General features: G+C 38.2%; 1 protein-coding gene across 5 annotated transcripts in view; it reads right to left on the minus strand.

The window, feature by feature from the left end:
• rtkna (rhotekin a) overlaps positions 1-18,275 on the minus strand; it is a 74,877-nt gene that overhangs the window by 25,277 nt on the left and 31,325 nt on the right. The window contains exon 1 of one of the 5 annotated variants that reach the window (XM_067406117.1): positions 10,715-11,203. The exons of 3 other annotated variants lie outside the window; for them this stretch is intronic. In XM_067406117.1, the coding sequence (XP_067262218.1) occupies positions 10,715-10,738 (24 nt within the window). In that variant the 5' untranslated portion in view covers positions 10,739-11,203. Of the gene's footprint in view, positions 1-3,678; positions 3,851-10,714; positions 11,204-18,275 lie in introns of those variants that run through there. One more of the 5 variants, XM_067406118.1, reaches the window with a different exon arrangement.

The raw sequence follows: 18,275 nt of genomic DNA on the forward strand, positions 1-18,275 counted from the left end.
ACACACAGTCCGCCATTGCTGCACTGACGAGAATGTCTCCCCAAGTGTTTTATGTGTTCTGTAGCTGGATAGATTAATTCACATAGCTCTCTCCATTTACTCCCTAAATCTGAGCCGCTGAAGACGAGGTGGGTAAATTTTGTTTTCGAAGAAATTGCTCTCTCAACTCTACAGAAATTCGTTTATGTCTGCGCGAATCAGTTGTGAACGAATGTCAATACAAAGGGACAAAACAGAGGTTGTGCTAAAAATTTGTAACTCAAGGATAGATCAGTTTGTGATCCATTTTACAGTCTCCAGAGTGATACTGGATATGGCAGAAATGAAGGTGAGAGCACTTTATTATAGTTAATCAGAGTTGATTTATGGATAGTTAACCAGTTTATTAAGCACCACCCAAAAAGGCATAAGGTCTTTATATATTTGTTTACTGTTAGTTGTAACAAGTATTTCTGTGTATTTTTCTGTGTATGTTGATGATAATGCAAGGGAGAGAGAGAGAGTTTATGGATAATTTTTAATGCACACTTGCAGTGTTTTATTAAGCTCTTAGTGATTTTCTAGAGTGAAAATGGACACTTCACCTTTTGTGTGAAGTACAATAAACGTCATACAAGTCGAATGGGGTCCAGTACAAAAGGCTTGTAATAATATTGTGGATAAAAACAAGACGACAATATAAGTTTTAACCGCAATTAAACTAAACTATACCTGTTCTATCTCCATGCAGCATATATTCACAGTTGCTGACATTATAGTGATCCTGATAGTGATATGATCCTGACACCGGAGAATCAGCTCTTGAAGCTCTGCCCTCTTAGGCCGATCGCAGCAGCTCATTTGCATTTAAAGGGCACACAGTGAAACGGCGCGTTTTTGCTCAACCCCAAAAAGTGGCAATTTTAACATGCTATAAAAAATTATCTGTGGGTTATTTTGAGCTAAAACTTCACATACACACTCAGGGGACATCGAAGACATATTTTACATATTGTAAAATGGGGCATAATAGGTCCCCTTTAAACTACAGGAGTATACACACTCTGTGGATTCAAACTTTTATTATATGTACTATATTCTACACTTCTGCATTTTTAGGGTTCAACAATAAGGACCAGGGCAACAGTAGAAAGAGTGCTGAAAACGCTGAAAACTACTGACCAAAACATCCAGTATATTTATACACACACACACACACAGGTTTGTTTTGCTATCAAAGTGAGGACATTACATAGGCATAATGGTTTTTATACTGTACAAACTGTACATTCTATCCCCCTATACTACCCCTACCCCTACACCTACCCATCACAGAAAACTGACTGCATTTTTACATTTTTAATAAAACATTTAGTATGTTTTAAAGCTATTTTAAACTAATATTTAATATTTCATGTTTAAGTCGTAATACCAGTGTAATACCCATGTCATTATACAAATTTGTGTCCTTATAAATCACAAAAATGCACACACACACACAGACACACACACACACACACACACACACACACACACACACACACACACACACACACACACACACACACACACACATATATATATATATAAATGTCACCTTCTCTCTGACCCTTAAACTGTCTATTTTAGCTACTGTACCTTTAAGACTTCTTTATGTAAACCACATCTGTTATGGCTGTAAAGTTTACACAGTTAACTAACTGAATACTAAATAGGTGTTTAAGATACTGTTGATAGGTGCTCATGGTCCTCAAATTAATACCATGATGATACAATTTTCCATAAACCATAACTTTTCCATAAATGTGGACTTTGTGGACTAGAAAGAGTTCTTTGTGTTGTGAATGACTACGTCAACATACATTGAACTCTTTTATTTCAAAAGAGTAAGGAAAATCTTGAAATCCATGACATGTTCCTTTTAAATGTCATGAATGGACTGCATTAAAATGCAACAGAGCACAGCTTTAGTTCTCCTTCACACTGTTTTGACTTTGATGAATGCCTGAGATGCATGATTGCAGATGTATGATTCTGCATGACTTGACCTCAATTTCTGTCACATTAACTATGTATGTAGCAGCTTTTGGTAGATAAAGGTACAGGTGCAGCTATGGAGATTATAGTGTTTACATCATAGATGTTGAAGGCAATTCAGATCAACATTAACTGACAAACAGATTAACTACAGTTGGTGCACTAAGATGATCCAATTTACAGACACCACAAAGAGATCACATTTTGGCTGGTTAGCATGACCCTTTTCACCCCTGCTTTAAGACTGCAGACTCTACGGGTATTTTTCTTCATTGACAGTAAGGGATAGTCACATGACATTTACGGCTCAGCCATTATAGATATCTTTGGACCTCTAAAATGACCAACAAACTTCAAAAGTTATGGTTGCACAAATCAGCAGCACCAGCAGAGAATGTTTATTACTTTAATCACAGTAAAACATCTCTCTCTCTAGCACCACATCATGCTCTGTGCGCTGTTTTGTTGAACACTCTCTCAGACTGTGTGTAACTGAATTGTTGCGCCTCATTAAGATCAAGGCTGAAAGTGTGTGTGCACATTGAGAGCTTGAACAGCAGAAAGACCCCCTGCAGAATCAACATCAGTCTGCTTTGTACACTCACAGTTGCTGCTCATTGCAGCTAAATGAGAAGTTCAAGCTTCCAGACATTCACTGAGATGATTTACAGGAACAAAGAAACAGACCTTGTGTTTTCGCAGTTTTGCATTTGATGCTAAAAGCAAGTGTTGTAACAAAGCCGTGAAGCCCTTTGTTATGGATTTCCCAATACACTATTGACTCAATAATTAATGCACAAACGCAGCTGTGTGACTGGTGTACTAGTGAAGAAGCTCTTCATTAGCATGTCTATTAAAGTGCAGGTCTGCAGGCGGGATTAACTGCCCTGCTGAGCACACAAACTCAGCTGCCATGAGCCCACCTGACCAGAGAAAGAGGGAAATACAGAAAAAGACTTTTCAAGAAGTGGATACGGGTAATGGTGGCTAAACTGAGAAACATTAATTGTCTTAAGCATCTATACACATGTTCAAATGTGTGGGGTCAATAAGACTTTTTTAAAGGTGCCATCGAATTGAAAATTGAATTTATCTTGGCATAGTTGAATAACAAGAGTTCAGTACATGGAAATGACATACAGTGAGTCTCAAACGCCATTGTTTCCTCCTTCTTATATAAATCTCATTTGTTTAAAAGACCTCAGAAGAACAAGCGAATCTCAACATAACACCGACTGTTACACAATTACACAAGGGCAGCCAGTATTAACGTCTGGATCTGTGCACAGCTGAATCATCAGACTAGGTAAGCAAGCAAGGACAATAGCGAAAAATGGCAGATGGAGTGATAATAACTGACATGATCCATGATAACATGATATTTTTAGTGATATTTGTAAATTGTCTTTCTAAATGTTTCGTTAGCATGTTGCTAATGTACTGTTAAATGTGGTTAAAGTTACCATCGTTTATTACCGTATTCACGGAGACAAGAGCCGTCACTATTTTCATTATTAAACACTTGCAGTCTGGATAATTCATAAACACAACTTCATTCTTTGTAAATCTCTCCAACAGTGTAGCATTAGCCGTTAGCCATGGAGCATAGCCTCAAACTCATACAGAATCAAATGTAAACATCCAAATAAATACAATACTTACGCGATTAGACATGCTGCATTTTGAGGGATATATTAGCTGTGTGAACTTTGTTTATGCAGTGATAGATTCGAGAGCTTGGGAGGGGGCGGAGAGCACAAGCAATTAAAGGGGCGGCAGCCTGAATCGGCGCATTTCTAATTATGCCTCAAAATAGGCAGTTAAAAAAATGTATCAAAAACATTCTATGGGGTATTTTGAGCTGCAACTTCACAGACACATTCAGGGGACACCTTAGACTTATATTACATCTTGTAAAAAAACGTTTGATGACACCTTTAACATTTTAATAGAAGTCTCTTAAGGCCATGACACACAGCCAAAAAGCTGCACTTAAACACACCAAAAGGACTACAGGAGACTGTAAATGTCTATCAGCAGGAATCAATTTTTTAGGACTGCAGATTTACAAACCATAAAACAAAGCAGCGCTTGCTTACCATTTTGAATATCAATCATGCTCTCTCTCTCACAGAAGGCCCCGATGCTGACGGACACCGATTCAACATGCTCAGTCAGTCAAAAAGCTTGGTGTGTCAGGTCCTTCATGCTCACCTAGGCTACATTTATTTGATCAAAATTACAGTAAAACAGTATCATTACTCCAGTCTTCAGTGTCACATGATCCTTCAGAGATCATTCTAATATGCTGAATTGTTGCTCAAGAAACAATACTAGTATTAATTTCTTTTCTAAGAAAATAATTTTACTGAGCCCAAACTTCTAAATGATACACACCGAAACATTTAACAACCAACCAAAGACCAGCTCGTTCATACAAACTTTTATGAATGTTATGAACATCAAACGCAAGCATGAGTCATTCAAAATCCATCTCACGTCATTCCACTAACGCTCATTCATTTAAATCCTCAATGACATGCACCAAATCCTCTTTAGCACACAAAGCATTGTCCTGTCATTCACTTCCTGTATAATTATGGCAGGCCCTGCTCAAACTGAACTGGGCAGGAAAGATAGACCATGAGATGAAATCTGCATATTTTGTTTTTGTTCCCTCCTCTAATCTTTAGCTTTACTTGAAAGATGATTGCAAAGAGGAGTGTATGCATAAGCAATTATCAGGGAGTGAGAGAAAGAGAGAGGCCATTAGTCGACAAGATCAGAGCTGAATTAAAATTCAAGCATAGCATCATTTTATCATTCTGAGGGCTAGTGTGCAGGAATATAAAGCTTTTTGCCTGTTTCAGTATTGCTCGCTTGCTCCCTCCCTCCCATCTGTTGTCTTTCCCTTGTCTTCTCCATCTGTTTATAATCTTCCTGTAAGTATGGATAAGCAGTCACTGCTAGTAAACTACCAATAACTGTAATCAATAAAATTCCGTGTGCAGCTTATGTGCCGTTTGCAGGAACGTCATTCTAGTGCATTTCTAATGCACCTTGAATTAGTAAAGACGTTAAATGTAAAATCCTTTACAATCCTACATACCTTTGAGGGTGCACTTTATTATGCAAGCCAAAATGGCAGCAGTCTCACGCTTGTACTGACACCTATAATGGTGCGGCTGCAGTTTTCTCTCAGTCCTGATTAAATATTTCAGTGATACAAAATGTCCAATTTCACTTTACAGTTATCGAAGACCAAAAGACAGAGTAGTATTCAGGTCATGTGATCTCAAAATGGCAGCCCCCATGTAAAATAATGCGAGTAAACATCCATCCGTCCATCCATCTTCAAACCACTTGTCTTACAGGGTCGCGGGACGCTGGAGCCTATTGCAGCGCATTTTAAATATTTGTTAAGAAAACTATTCATTTACGTTTAAAACTTTTCTAATGAGGGAACAGCAAATGCACATTTAACAATCTTAGCAATAGCAAATATACATTTATTGAAATTCTGTTCACACACATTCTGGAAATGACAGAATTGGATGGAGGCAGACAACAGATTTCTTACACATGCAAATACATAAGCAGACAGACTTTCTCTGAGATCTTTCTCACGCACGCTGAGAGCAACTCACAGCAGGACCAGGAAAGATTAAAAACACAGGGAAAAAAAGCGGAAAGAATAAAAATGGGACAAAACAGAGAAAAGAGAGGAAGAAGCAAAACAAACAAACTGAAGAAGAGGAGTTATGAGAACAGAAAATGCCATTAAAGGGATAGTTCACCCAAAAATGAAAATTCTGTCATTATTTACTCAAATTGTTCTAAACCTGCATGAAGTTATTTCTTCTGTTGAACATAAAGGAAAATCTTTTGAAAAATATTGGTAACATTTGCTGGTCCCCATTGACTTCCGAATAGTAATAGACTAATCCCTAGTATAGAAAAAAAAAATAGTATGGAAGTCAGTTGGGACCAGAAACTGTTTGGTCATCAACATTCTTCAAAAAATCTTCTTTTGTGTTTGGAACAATTTGAGGGTGAGTGAATAATGACTGTCCCTTTAAGGCCCTTGAAGGGATACTGAATTTAACGAGTTAAAAAAAACTATGCATGTGTGACTTGAGGGGGAAAATGAGGGAAGTAGAAGAAGAGATATTTTAAGACATAGGGCATCTGCACCAGTTCAGTCTGTTAAGATGTGTTCTAGTAACACACATATAGATTTAGTAGGTCAAACACATCCAGGCATACACAGAAAGCAGCATGAAAAATATAGCAAAAATGCTGGTCTCAGTATGGTCTATGTTCTCCTTCTCCAATAAAAGTTTGAGAACCACTGACATACAGTGAAGAGCACCTGCTGATAACGCTTATTTGCTTGCACTGTCTGCATTGTTTTAGCACCCGATTCCATAAAGGAATTATGCAAATCAGACAGAGACACAAAAACTCCCTAAAAAATTGTGCTGAATGCAATTTGCAAGGCAAAAATCTCAATTATGCAGGCTGGTTTTCAGAGACTGTGTACAATTGGGACCTTGCGTATATTGCTGGGACTGCATCCTGGTACCTGAATGTTTTTATGCTATTTAAAATGCATAAAAAGTGCTTGTCTGGGCAGTTCTCTTCTCCATCTAATCTGAAAAGAAAATGTACCGAAGCATTAATCAATAACACTAGTTTTTGTGCATAAGGCAGTTGCTAGGATGTCCTTAGCGGTTCTCAGAGTGTTGCTATGCGGTTGCTAGTGTGTTCTGGTTGGCTACTAGTGTGTTGCTAAGTGGTTACTTATTGTCCCAGGTCAAAACAGACTAAGCACTAGTCTCTATGATATTCCGGTCTGTAGATATAGCTCAAATTCTCTTGAAAGTAAATTTGTGAAGCCAGTTTAGGCTACTTTTACTGTCTGGGAGATGACAATTGTCCAATTACCTAGAAAAGTAACAGAACACTTCCCATAAACAATTTCTGTGCATGGTATCAATCATCAAAAAAGGTGAGAAACGCTTAAACAACTGCTTTTACTACCATAAATATTAGCAAACGGCACTAATAAACCCAAGATAATTTACATTTTAGCCTACACTGAAGTCACAATCTCTAGGAACTTAATGTTCTTTAGAAATGAACTTGTTTACACTTGTTGTAAATCTCTAACAAGTAAGCATAATAAGTGTGTCTGCGCTCTAGTGCTCACTTCAAGTGGCAAACCTGCATTTTCTCTTTGCAAAAATGGGTCATTGAGCTATAAGGCAAAAGATCCCTATGGAACACGCTTTATATAAACACATAAAATAGGCTGCTTGTGTGGGATTTTGGTGTTTTGAATGTGGACCCCAATTTGCACACAGCAACCACCTCCAGATAAAGCACACAGAGCCACTGACACACACAAACGGCAGTGCAGATTAATAACCTACACACGCTAACACACATGAAGCCCACACGCTGCCCTCTCTCCCACTAATGCTGCTTTCATACTTGAGTATGAAAACACAGAGTTGACACATCCATATTTAATAACTCTTATATAATTACACCTCACACAACACACTCTCCAACACAATAAATCTCTGCCCTTTCTGAGAATGTGCCACCTTGACATATACACATTTATTTTAGATTGATTGTATCTTGCAGCACTGAAAGTGAATGAGCTTACAGTTTGCTTTTTTTCTATGGCTTGATTCACTCTTTTTGGTGTGAATAGACTTTAAAACTCTTAGAGCAACAAACTGATTCCACCGCACACACAAACACACGAGCAAGCACTCATGAATGCACACTTCCATATGGGCAATGTGAGTGTGAGGGAAGCTGAGAATTCAGCATTGCTCCAGTGTGATGAGCACACACTGGCATTTCAACCTCTCAGACTGGCAGCCATATAAAACGCAGTGAGAGGGCTGCTTGAAAATCCTCTTCATCTCTATTCCTGTCCATCTACATATCTTGCCACTCTCTGGTCCGTGCAGATAAATGGCACAGTCAAAACGAAACTAGTTCTGCTTGACAGTAAATGGCTCGAGCTGTGCTGAGCAACTCTCACAAACCATACAGAAAAAATCTGAACAGAATGATGGACTAAGAGGCTCTTATTTGAAATAAATGCTTAATCGATTAGAATTATGGCCATTACTTACACAACCATCTTCATTTTAATCATTGAATGTGTGAAGATATAGCATATTTTATCTCACAATCAAAGGGAAACTGTAACCTGAAATCTACAGTCTGAAGCTGTAATTTCACAAGCTGCAATTCTCATACGTTGTAGCTGCATCTCTGTAGACAATCAGGAAGAAGGAACCGCATTTTTCCAGTAGATATTGATTCTGTAAATGCAGTCAGACTAGACGGTAATGATTCAACTGCAGCAGCAGCATCTAGAATCCTGCACATCATGACAAACATTCCCATATTGATCTTTATTGATTAAATTCCTGAGAGAAAACACCACGTCGAGAGTCATGACCAAAAGGATTCAAAACAATCTAAGAAATCCTCAATGCGAAAAGAGCAAGCTGTCTTTGCGTCTAATCTTCTCTTCAAACCTGACCTTTTCTGCATCAGACCGCCAGTGGTTTAACATGGTCCTGACACTGAACCCTCACAACGCACTGACTCAAAGAAAAGAGGAAAAAATTGAACTCAAAATAGAAAGTATCTGAATGGTTTGATAAGTGAGTGCTGTATGTTCACACTTGGCAGGTTTGGTTCAATTAAAACGAGCTCTGTTAGTGTGCTTAATTGATTAAGTGTGAATACTGCTATCCGAACCCTGGTACGCACCAAACAAGCAAAGTAGGTCTTGGTCTGCTTTCAAATGAACTTTGGTGCAGTTTTACAGAAATATGAACGGACCATGGACCAAAGACATCTAAATGAACCAATAAAAAGGATGTGATGTCACCAGATGCAACCCTAAAAAGAACACAATGCTGAAGCATACCTGTTTTTTCTTGTCATAGGAGCTACGTTGCCCATTACAATTCTGTACAGGCATCAGAAATGCCGTCTCCTTGCAGCAGGTCTTCATTTGTGTGCAATAGAGGTATTCCTGCTCCTTTTATAAACTCTTCATGAGTTCTCAGCTGGTCAAAATGCCACCATTTGTATAACATAACTAGCAAATTTAGCCCAGAACACAGCATTGTAAGTTCTGTCGCAAAATACTTTTTTTTTTGTATCTTTAGGCTGTGTCTTAAAAATGACCGTGTGAATGCTAAGTGAACCAGGACTACAAATGTGAACACATCTGAAGTTTCTTACATAGTGTGGCAGAGATCATGGGGTCATTTTGAGACATATGCATAAAAGGGTATTTCACAGGACTAGATGTAACACAATAAGCAATCCCACCACAACTGAAGTGAGAAGTGGGAAGTCTGACTCATTTCCGGGAATCGGTTGAGTGAGTTTCAAATAACCGTTTCCAAAAAGTGATTCAGTGGTTATTTTACATCATCACATGGTCCCTGACATCCAGTGTGATATATTACATGACCTAACATGTTTCAATAAAGTAATTTAGAACCTAAATATAATTAGCTTTTACATTAAACAATAATATAATTCTGCTATTTTGCTATTAAACTTCCTTTTTATCTCATCACTCAAATCCTTATTAAATGCCAAATAAAAGATCACACATCAAAAATGTCTGAAAGAGATTGTTCTCGTCTTGTTGACTTGAGAACAGCTCAGCCCCATTCCAAGAAAGAAATCTTGATTTGTGAAAGAATTGTTCAGATCTATCTGACTAAAAAATAGGTTCAAAAGACTGATTTGTTTACAAATCGGACATCAATAATCTGCAATGCTGTTTAAGTAAACAGACCTCATAAATGCAAGCATGTCTACTCTAGACTCACAGAGGTTTAACAACTAATGCTCTCTCAGCAATGAACGGTGTAAGAAGACTTAAAGGGTATCAACAGTATATCCTTACAACACTTGCCCTCTGTTTCCATTGCAAACCCTCTAAGAAAAGAAAGCAAGAGGAAATTTTGCAGTGGGCCCACAAAGCCCCATCCTGACTTTGATTTTTTTTTTTTTTTTTTTTCATTACAGGGTTCTGTTACTGCAGTATAGTAGAAGCATTGTTTCAAGAATAATGAATTCCTAACACTATCCATCCTGTGCAAACATTAATACAATTTAATAGGAATGCTATTTCACTATTTATATTGCCATTAGACCAATTCTGTTTTGGCAACGCAAGTTGCTGCATCTTGTCATGTTGACAAACTTGCAGCCCTTCTTTATAGCCAACATAAATATCTTAATTAAAAAATAATTGGAATAAAAGTTTATCAACTTTTTAAAAATAAGAATAGGGCAAATTTCTCAAAAACATTAGCATACCAAAATTAAATATAGTTTAATACAGGCTGAAAAGAGACAGGCCTCCTCCAAGCATCATCTCATGTACTCATGTATGCAGGTATTGAGTGCGCGTGGGCATTGACCTTGCTGCTGCACGCGCACCTGCACACAACCGCGCAGCGCTACCTGAGCATTATAATAACATCCACAGATGCATTATCATCAAACTAGGGGATTATTTTCGCCATAAACTGCGTTTCTAAAACAAACACTGACAGTACGAGCAAAATGTTCCATCGTGATTAGAACGAAAAATCAAATCTGTAAGTGCACAGCGCGAAAAGTCATCACTTACTCGCTGATTCTTCGTATTATTCATGTTTGAAGAGTCGTTCGAAGAAGCTCGAACTCCGAAATCACCGCGCGGTCTTACGCAATCCAGCCCATTCACTGCAACTCTGAAGTGATCAAATGTCCTTTTCTCCGCAATAAACAGTACGTGGCTCTATCACAACGGTAGAAAGAATGCTTGCCAGGGACCGTCGGTGTTTGACACGGTCATCTGGTCGAGCTCATCTCTCAGCTGTCATCACAAGCCGCGCGTGTGCTCTCTCTCTCTCCCTGTCCCTGTCTCTCTCTTTCTAGTCCAGAGGGGGTCAGCACGAGCTGCGGTGTGTGACAGCCAACCAGTGGGGCTGGAGAGGGGGCGTCAGTGCTGCTGACTTCTGTAGGTTTACAGTCGCTGTCCGGTGTAGGTTTATCGAAAAAACATCAGGTTTTCCTAGATAGCATGCAAACAAAGATACAAATACATCTCGCGTGCCTTCGTAGAATTTTATAAAGAAGTCGCGCGATCTAAACAAAGCTGTCAGTCTAGGCTCTGCTGGACCACAGTATAATCTCTCTGTCTTTCTCCATCTTCCGTCCTCGTCCGCTTCAAATCCACGTTGAATTACATCAGCCCTCCAACAATAGCATTGAGTGCTCGCCTCAGTGGAGCAGGTGGAGAATATGGTTCAGATCAGCACGTGGGTTAAATCAATTAAATCTTTATAAAGCAGGGAGAGTCCAAAGAGACAAAGTTGCCAGAGATTCATGTTTAAAGTTCACCCAAAAATGAAAATTCTGTCATTTATTACTCACCCTCATGTCGTTCCAAACCCATTTCGTTCACCTTCGGAACACAAATGAAGATTTTTTGGATGAGATTCAAGAGCTTTCTGTCCCTCCATAGACAGCCTACGCAATTGCTACGCTTTGTTGCTTCAAAAAGTTCATGAAGAGATTGGAAAACTAATCCATATGAAATGAGCAGTTTAATCCAAATTTTCTGAAGAGACTCAATCGTTTAAGATGAATAGATTTAATTTAGGCGTTTATTCACATATAAACACTGATCAGCAAACACAAACCTGAATGACGCGAGAACAAATGTGCTGCATAACCAATGAGGTTCATTCTCATGTGTTATGCAGCTTCTGCAAGGGGTTTGTTTACATGTGTCATTTATGTTCGGTTGAGCTTCTGTTTATGTTCGCTCAGGTGTTTTCAAACTTTTTGATGCCACCCTTATTATAAACTTCCTATTGCTATTGAATTAGAGTATTGTTAAATGTATAAAGCTGGGAAGAAAAACTCCAAAGTGAGGAAGCTAAAGGTGACAATAAGAAATTATATCTTACTGTGGATACACAAAAATGATTAGCTGTTAGTGGATTAGCAAATCAAGTAATCTCATGGTTTCTGACATTTAAAAATCTGAATCCAGTATTTTTTATTCTCTGACATGTTACACAGACCCCTAGCACTATTTTGCTAGCCCCCAAAACCCAGTTTGAAGACCCATCATAATTAAAAACATTACAGTTTTTTTTTTAACAATTTTAATATATTCCAAATAAATATAACTATATTACATCAATATGGCTAATAGTAATCTTTGATTACCATTTGATAACACCCCACCATCATTACAGTACTAAGGGTTAACAATCATTGAACAGGCTAATTACTTATATGCAGAACTTCATGGTAAATTGCATTAAAGTCACCATGAAATCAAAATGGACAATTTTATGGAATATTGAATTTTTTTTAATAAACGATTTATCCATGTACATCATTATTTTATTTTAAATGAATAACCCTCATAATCCTTCTCTGATGTCATGATTACTGGCGCGAGGGCGGGATCAACCTGTCTCTCACATGAGATCACAACAATAGCCAACCACAATGATCCAATCAATTCCCGATGGACAAAATCAAGTCTCGCCTTACAGTCTTCTTGTTCGAGAAGCCGTTTCACTCGAATATATGTTACAACGGGGAAGAAAAGACTAATGCAACTTCCGTTTCATGCTGACTTTAAGACTTTTACAAATGGCTACAAAAACACGGGGATGAATTTGTTTGGCAAACAGACAAACAGAAAAGCAATTATTTTCTGTCTATCAATACAAATTTAGCTGCACTTGATGCCATTTGCAGCTCATTAGATGCTGATAGTCTTCATTATCTGGTGGCTTTCTCAAAAGCAAACAACAATGTAATAATGATAATAATAATGATCACTGCTCCATGCTTGTGTAACCTGGTAACCCAAGTCAAAAGCATGTTCATCAATCCTGTTTTGTTGCACCCAGTCTGATTTAGCTGAACCACATGCAGTCCTACTGCCTGCTCAGAGTGGACTGAAGCCAGGGCTATGACAGAAAGGCTCTCAGATTCATTAAGCCACTTCAGATGGCAGTTATAGGGGGCACAGTAGGTCATATTCACTCAGGTGGAAAATAGGTGAGGAGTGAGCCAGCAAAATGAAGATGAATGCCAAGAAGCCCTGTGTGCTGCTGGTGGCTCCATTTTGTAGGATTCACTGTCTGTGTAATTGAATAACACAATCAAAAGCACACAGTAATAGCAGAGTGACATTGCATTATATAATAAATACATTGTGTTAAATAACATTTTTGGTTCATTTTGTGGTCATTTAAAATAAATAAAGCTAAGGCAAAAGGAAAAAAAAGTGCCATTCTGAATAAATGGAGGAGGATATGAGGCGATAGGCTGAATGGATTGAGTTAGTGGAAGAGCAAGTAGCGAGAGAGGGAAACAGAGAAAGAAAAGGAAGTGAGGTACAGTAGGGAATTGTCCTCCAAAAATCGATGAACATGGTGAGAAACAAGCAGAGATGAAAGAAAGCTTTATAGAGGGAAAAGGATTTTTGACCTGACACCATTTCACACACATCCTCAGGATGTGCTGTACTGTATGTGCCCACAGGCTGTTGCATATATCTCAACACCCATGTGTAAACACATATCCAGCAGTTAAGGAATGGTTTCATAAGAATCATCAGTGCAGTAATAAGATCCATTCAACAACAGCTGCACTAACTGCGACGGACAGTATTATTGGTCACAAGGAGCAAGAGAACGTGTCAGGGCCACAGACTACCCATCATGGAGTAAAATTAGCCTTGTGCTAACACAAGACAGACAAAAAGAGAAGGAGAGGGGGTGGGAAAGAGGGAGACAAACTAAGACAGGAAGCCAAGTGTTGTGGAATGTGAGTGCATTATGTATTTGTGAGCATAAAGTAAACATCCAGACTGAAAAGCCAGGCGTCACTGCACAAGGGCAAAGGGTCAATGAGTAGCCTGCTGGAATATAGAAAACACAACAACAGATTTGAAAAGCAACAATGATGAGATTTAATGCAAAATTCCGATTAAATGATTCAATCTGATGGTTCAAGTCACTTAAAGCAGAACAAAATAAACAGATTTGAAATGATCTCACTTGCCTTTGAATCAAGTCTGAGAGAGTACATCAAGTTTGGTGTTTAGCCTTTATAACCTTCCTAAAATCTCCCTTATTGGCTTGTGATTTCCGATTTCTACCGTATTTACTTTCTCATTGGAAGGAATGTTTTTTTCCCAAGCAAACTAAATCTTGTTTCCTATCTGAGGCGTGTTGACCGTGTCTCTGAAGTTTGTTTCCTTCCTCACCATATACAGCGTATCTAAAACAGCGCCTCTTCATCCATCTTGTTAAGTTCTTGCTGGTCCTGATGTCACAGATGCATTGTACTGCATGCCACATTCCAGTTTTGTTGTAATACCAATAAATTCTCAGAAAAGTATATAGCTAGCAATTCCGCCTCAGGAGGGACTGTGCGTTGAGGCAGGAAATGAGCAGTGTGGTTTGGAAGTAGACCACATACCACAACAAGAGCAGCACAACATGAGATATTTAAAATCTTCCCTATTTCATAACAGAAGGAAAGGAAACAAATCCCCGATGGCAATATATTCTTGTAAACCGTGACATATCCAAGCATACAAATCCCTATTTTATGTATATATGTGTACATCCCATTGCATTTTATGTCCTTTTATGTAAGTTCAGTTCCCTTTGCTGACATTTGTTAAATTTTACCCTTACTCTCATTTACAATAGTAAGCACTTTACAATGAGCAGTTTTGAATCACTGACATCCCTGAAAAACACATTTGAGCAGCAGATAATTTAGAGCTAAAAACACAAGCTGATAATAGTGCTGTTCAATCAGTGGATTTACTAAAAGGCTTTTGGAAGTATTGATTTTGGCATTATTGCAACAAACCTATAGCAACAACCCTACTATAGATGATTGAAAGCCCAATATTGATTAAAATCTGAAAGTCTACTGGCAGCATCCTGAAAAAACAACAGCAACATGCTTAAACCCTTAATTCATAGTGCAGCAAAAAAAAAAAAAAAAAAAAAAAAAATGCCATGCAAGAACTTTTACTATTGTATCCTGCAGTGTTGTGCACAGTTCAGAACTGAATTAAGAATGGCTTTTAAATTTCAATTCAGTTCCTACATTTGAACTGAGGTAGCAAAACGAATGCAGAGTTATAACTCAAATTTAAATGAATGGAAGTAGAATTCAAATAAAATGAAATTCAAAAATACAGTGGGTACGGAAAGTATTCAGACCCCCTTAAATTTTTCACTCTTTGTTATATTGCAGCCATTTGCTAAAATCATTTAAGTTCATTTTTTTCCTCATTAATGTACACACAGCACCCCATATTGACAGAAAAACACAAAATTGTAGACATTTTTGCAGATTTATTAAAAAAGAAAAACTGAAATATCACATGGTCCTAAGTATTCAGACCCTTTGCGGTGACACTCATATATTTAACTCAGGTGCTGTCCATTTCTTCTGATCATCCTTGAGATGGTTCTACACCTTCATTTGAGTCCATCTGTGTTTGATTATACTGATTGGACTTGATTAGGAAAGCCGCACACCTGTCAATATAAGACCTTACAGCTCACAGTGCATGTCAGAGCAAATGAGAATCATGAGGTCAAAGGAACTGCCTGAAGAGCTCAGAGACAGAATTGTGGCAAGGTACAGATCTGGCCATGGTTACAAAAAAATTTCTGCTGCACTTAAGGTTCCTAAGAGCACAGTGGCCTCCATAATCCTTAAATGGAAGACGTTTGGGGCGACCAGAACCCTTCCTAGAGCTGGCCGTCTGGCCAAGCTGAGCTATCGGGGAGAAGAGCCTTGGTGAGAGAGGTAAAGAAGAACGCAAAGATCACTGTGGCTGGACATTACAACGGAAGTAATGTCTAGCACTCATTGAACTATAGGCACGAGACATCACTGCCGTTGTCAGAGCGCGATCAGACCTCAATAACCGGATGCTGAACGCAGATGGACATAGTGGTGTATTAGAGGTAAAAAATTATATAAATACTGTTCAGTTTCTCACACAAACCGATCGTTTCGTGTCTTAGGACATCAATGTGTCATCACGAGCCGCAGGATTTGTCTAAGCAAGTTTTATTTAGTTCCCATTGACCCACATTATACGGCTGACAGACGGCAACGGTTGGAGTTAAAAATCATCATTTGTGTTCTACTGAAGAAACAAAGTCACCTACATCTTGGATGCCTTGGGGGTAAGCAGATAAACATCAAATTTTCATTTTTGGGTGAACTATCCCTTTAAGTTAAGAAATTCAAAGTTTAAGTAAGCAAAACTGGCAGAATTCAATTTTGTACTCATACATTTTAATTGCTCTTAACTTGAAATTTTTGAGTAAATGAATTCATTAATTTAACTTAAAATTATCATGTAATCTCAACTTTTAGTAGTAGAAATTTAGCTAGCTATAATTTGTTAAGTCAGCAAATGCTAATTGGTAACAATGTTTTGATAACATCAGCATAGCATAGCAATTGCTGAAAGAGTACAGCAATATAGAACATTTATCATATACCTGTTCTCAAACAAGCTCATGTTCCACTCTTCACCATGATGATACTTGAAGAGACAGACAGATAAACAGATAGAGAATTGGTTTGTCAAACAAAGGGTTAATCTATAGAGTAAGTGCCATCTCATCCCCATTCCTTAGCCAATGGGAGACAGTGCACAGCTCCTGCAGAATCTACACAGCAGCACAGTAAACTGGATTAACTTAAAGGATTTATCATCACGTCAAGACATACACATGGGTCTAGTCTTCATGAAGGCACAGCCCATTTGATCTGTTTATTGACAGACGCACATTAGGTACTGAGCAGCTGACCACAGATCAGTTTCCAAGAAAAGGTTAAAGTTGAGGATAAAAAGGTTAAAAACCTATCCAGAGCATCCTGTTAAGTAAACAAGGGTTGTCCACACCTCTGCAGAGTCTTAAAGGGATAGTCCACCCAGAAATGAAAATTCTGTAAACATTTACTAACCCTAACATCATTCCAAACCTGTAAATTTCTTTCTTCTGTGAAACATAAAAAGAGATATGGACAAAAATTACAATGGAAGTAAGTGAGAAACAAATTTTCTCTGCATTCTATAAAACATCTTCTTTTGTGTTCCACAGAACAACAACAACAACAACAAAACATTGGTTTGAAACGACATTACGGCATATTTTTTCATTTTTGGGTGAACTAATTAAATGAGCAGTACTCAGCTCATTTAAAGCAGATTTAATATGAAAGTGATTTAACAGCTAGCAGATCTACTGGTATTTATAGTAGCTGAAAATATTGTAATCTTTTAGAGCTGACTGGTGGTGAACAAAGACCCATAACTGGACTCAAGTGTATATAGTATAGTAAAGATCCTACTTTAAATGCACTCATAAAACTTCCAATTAAAATCTAATGGAGATAATGGTTATTTTATTGAAGTCCCTTTCCATAGTGCACAACTAAACCAAAACTATGTCACCCTCAACAACAAGGCTTTACAAAAGAAACCAAACAAAGCAGCTCCATACTTCATCTGCTTCAGCCCTGCAGCAAAAGTCATTTTACAAAGGAAGCCCTCTTGCCTGACCTCCAGTTTAACTGTGAACTACAAAGTTGGATGACATCAGGGGTTTGTACCAATGACATCAACAGACAGAAACAGAAACAGACTGTCTGTGCTTCTCAACACCTTCATCGGCCCACGTGGACGTCAACAACTGCAGCTACATGGATAGCAGGAGCTGGATCGATGGAGCTGGAGGCTGACGCTGCTGAACTGTTCGCACAAGGAAAATCTATTTCTACCGGTGGGGCAATAAATCTAAAGGAAAGGTTTGGTGATGGTGCAAGCAGAGAATTGTAGCTCATCTATTTCATAGGTACTGACAGATGCCTTAGCGCTAGATCACGAAGAGGTGCCACTTCACTGCGGGGAGGTTAAAGGAGGACAGATCTGAAATGAATGGTTTGCGAAATTGGAGAACAGGTCAAAGTTTTGCAATATGGACATAAATCATGTTTTAATAAAAATAAATGAGTAATATAAATGTCGGCACATACCTGGGCAACAGCACCATATAACGCAATTCTGTATTTCTCTGAGAGAACATAATGATTTGCTGAAAAGGTCAAGCACGGTTTTGTGTGCC

The sequence above is a fragment of the Chanodichthys erythropterus genome, chromosome 13, assembly GCF_024489055.1.
Source record: "Chanodichthys erythropterus isolate Z2021 chromosome 13, ASM2448905v1, whole genome shotgun sequence".
Classification (NCBI taxonomy): Eukaryota; Metazoa; Chordata; class Actinopteri; order Cypriniformes; family Xenocyprididae; genus Chanodichthys; species Chanodichthys erythropterus.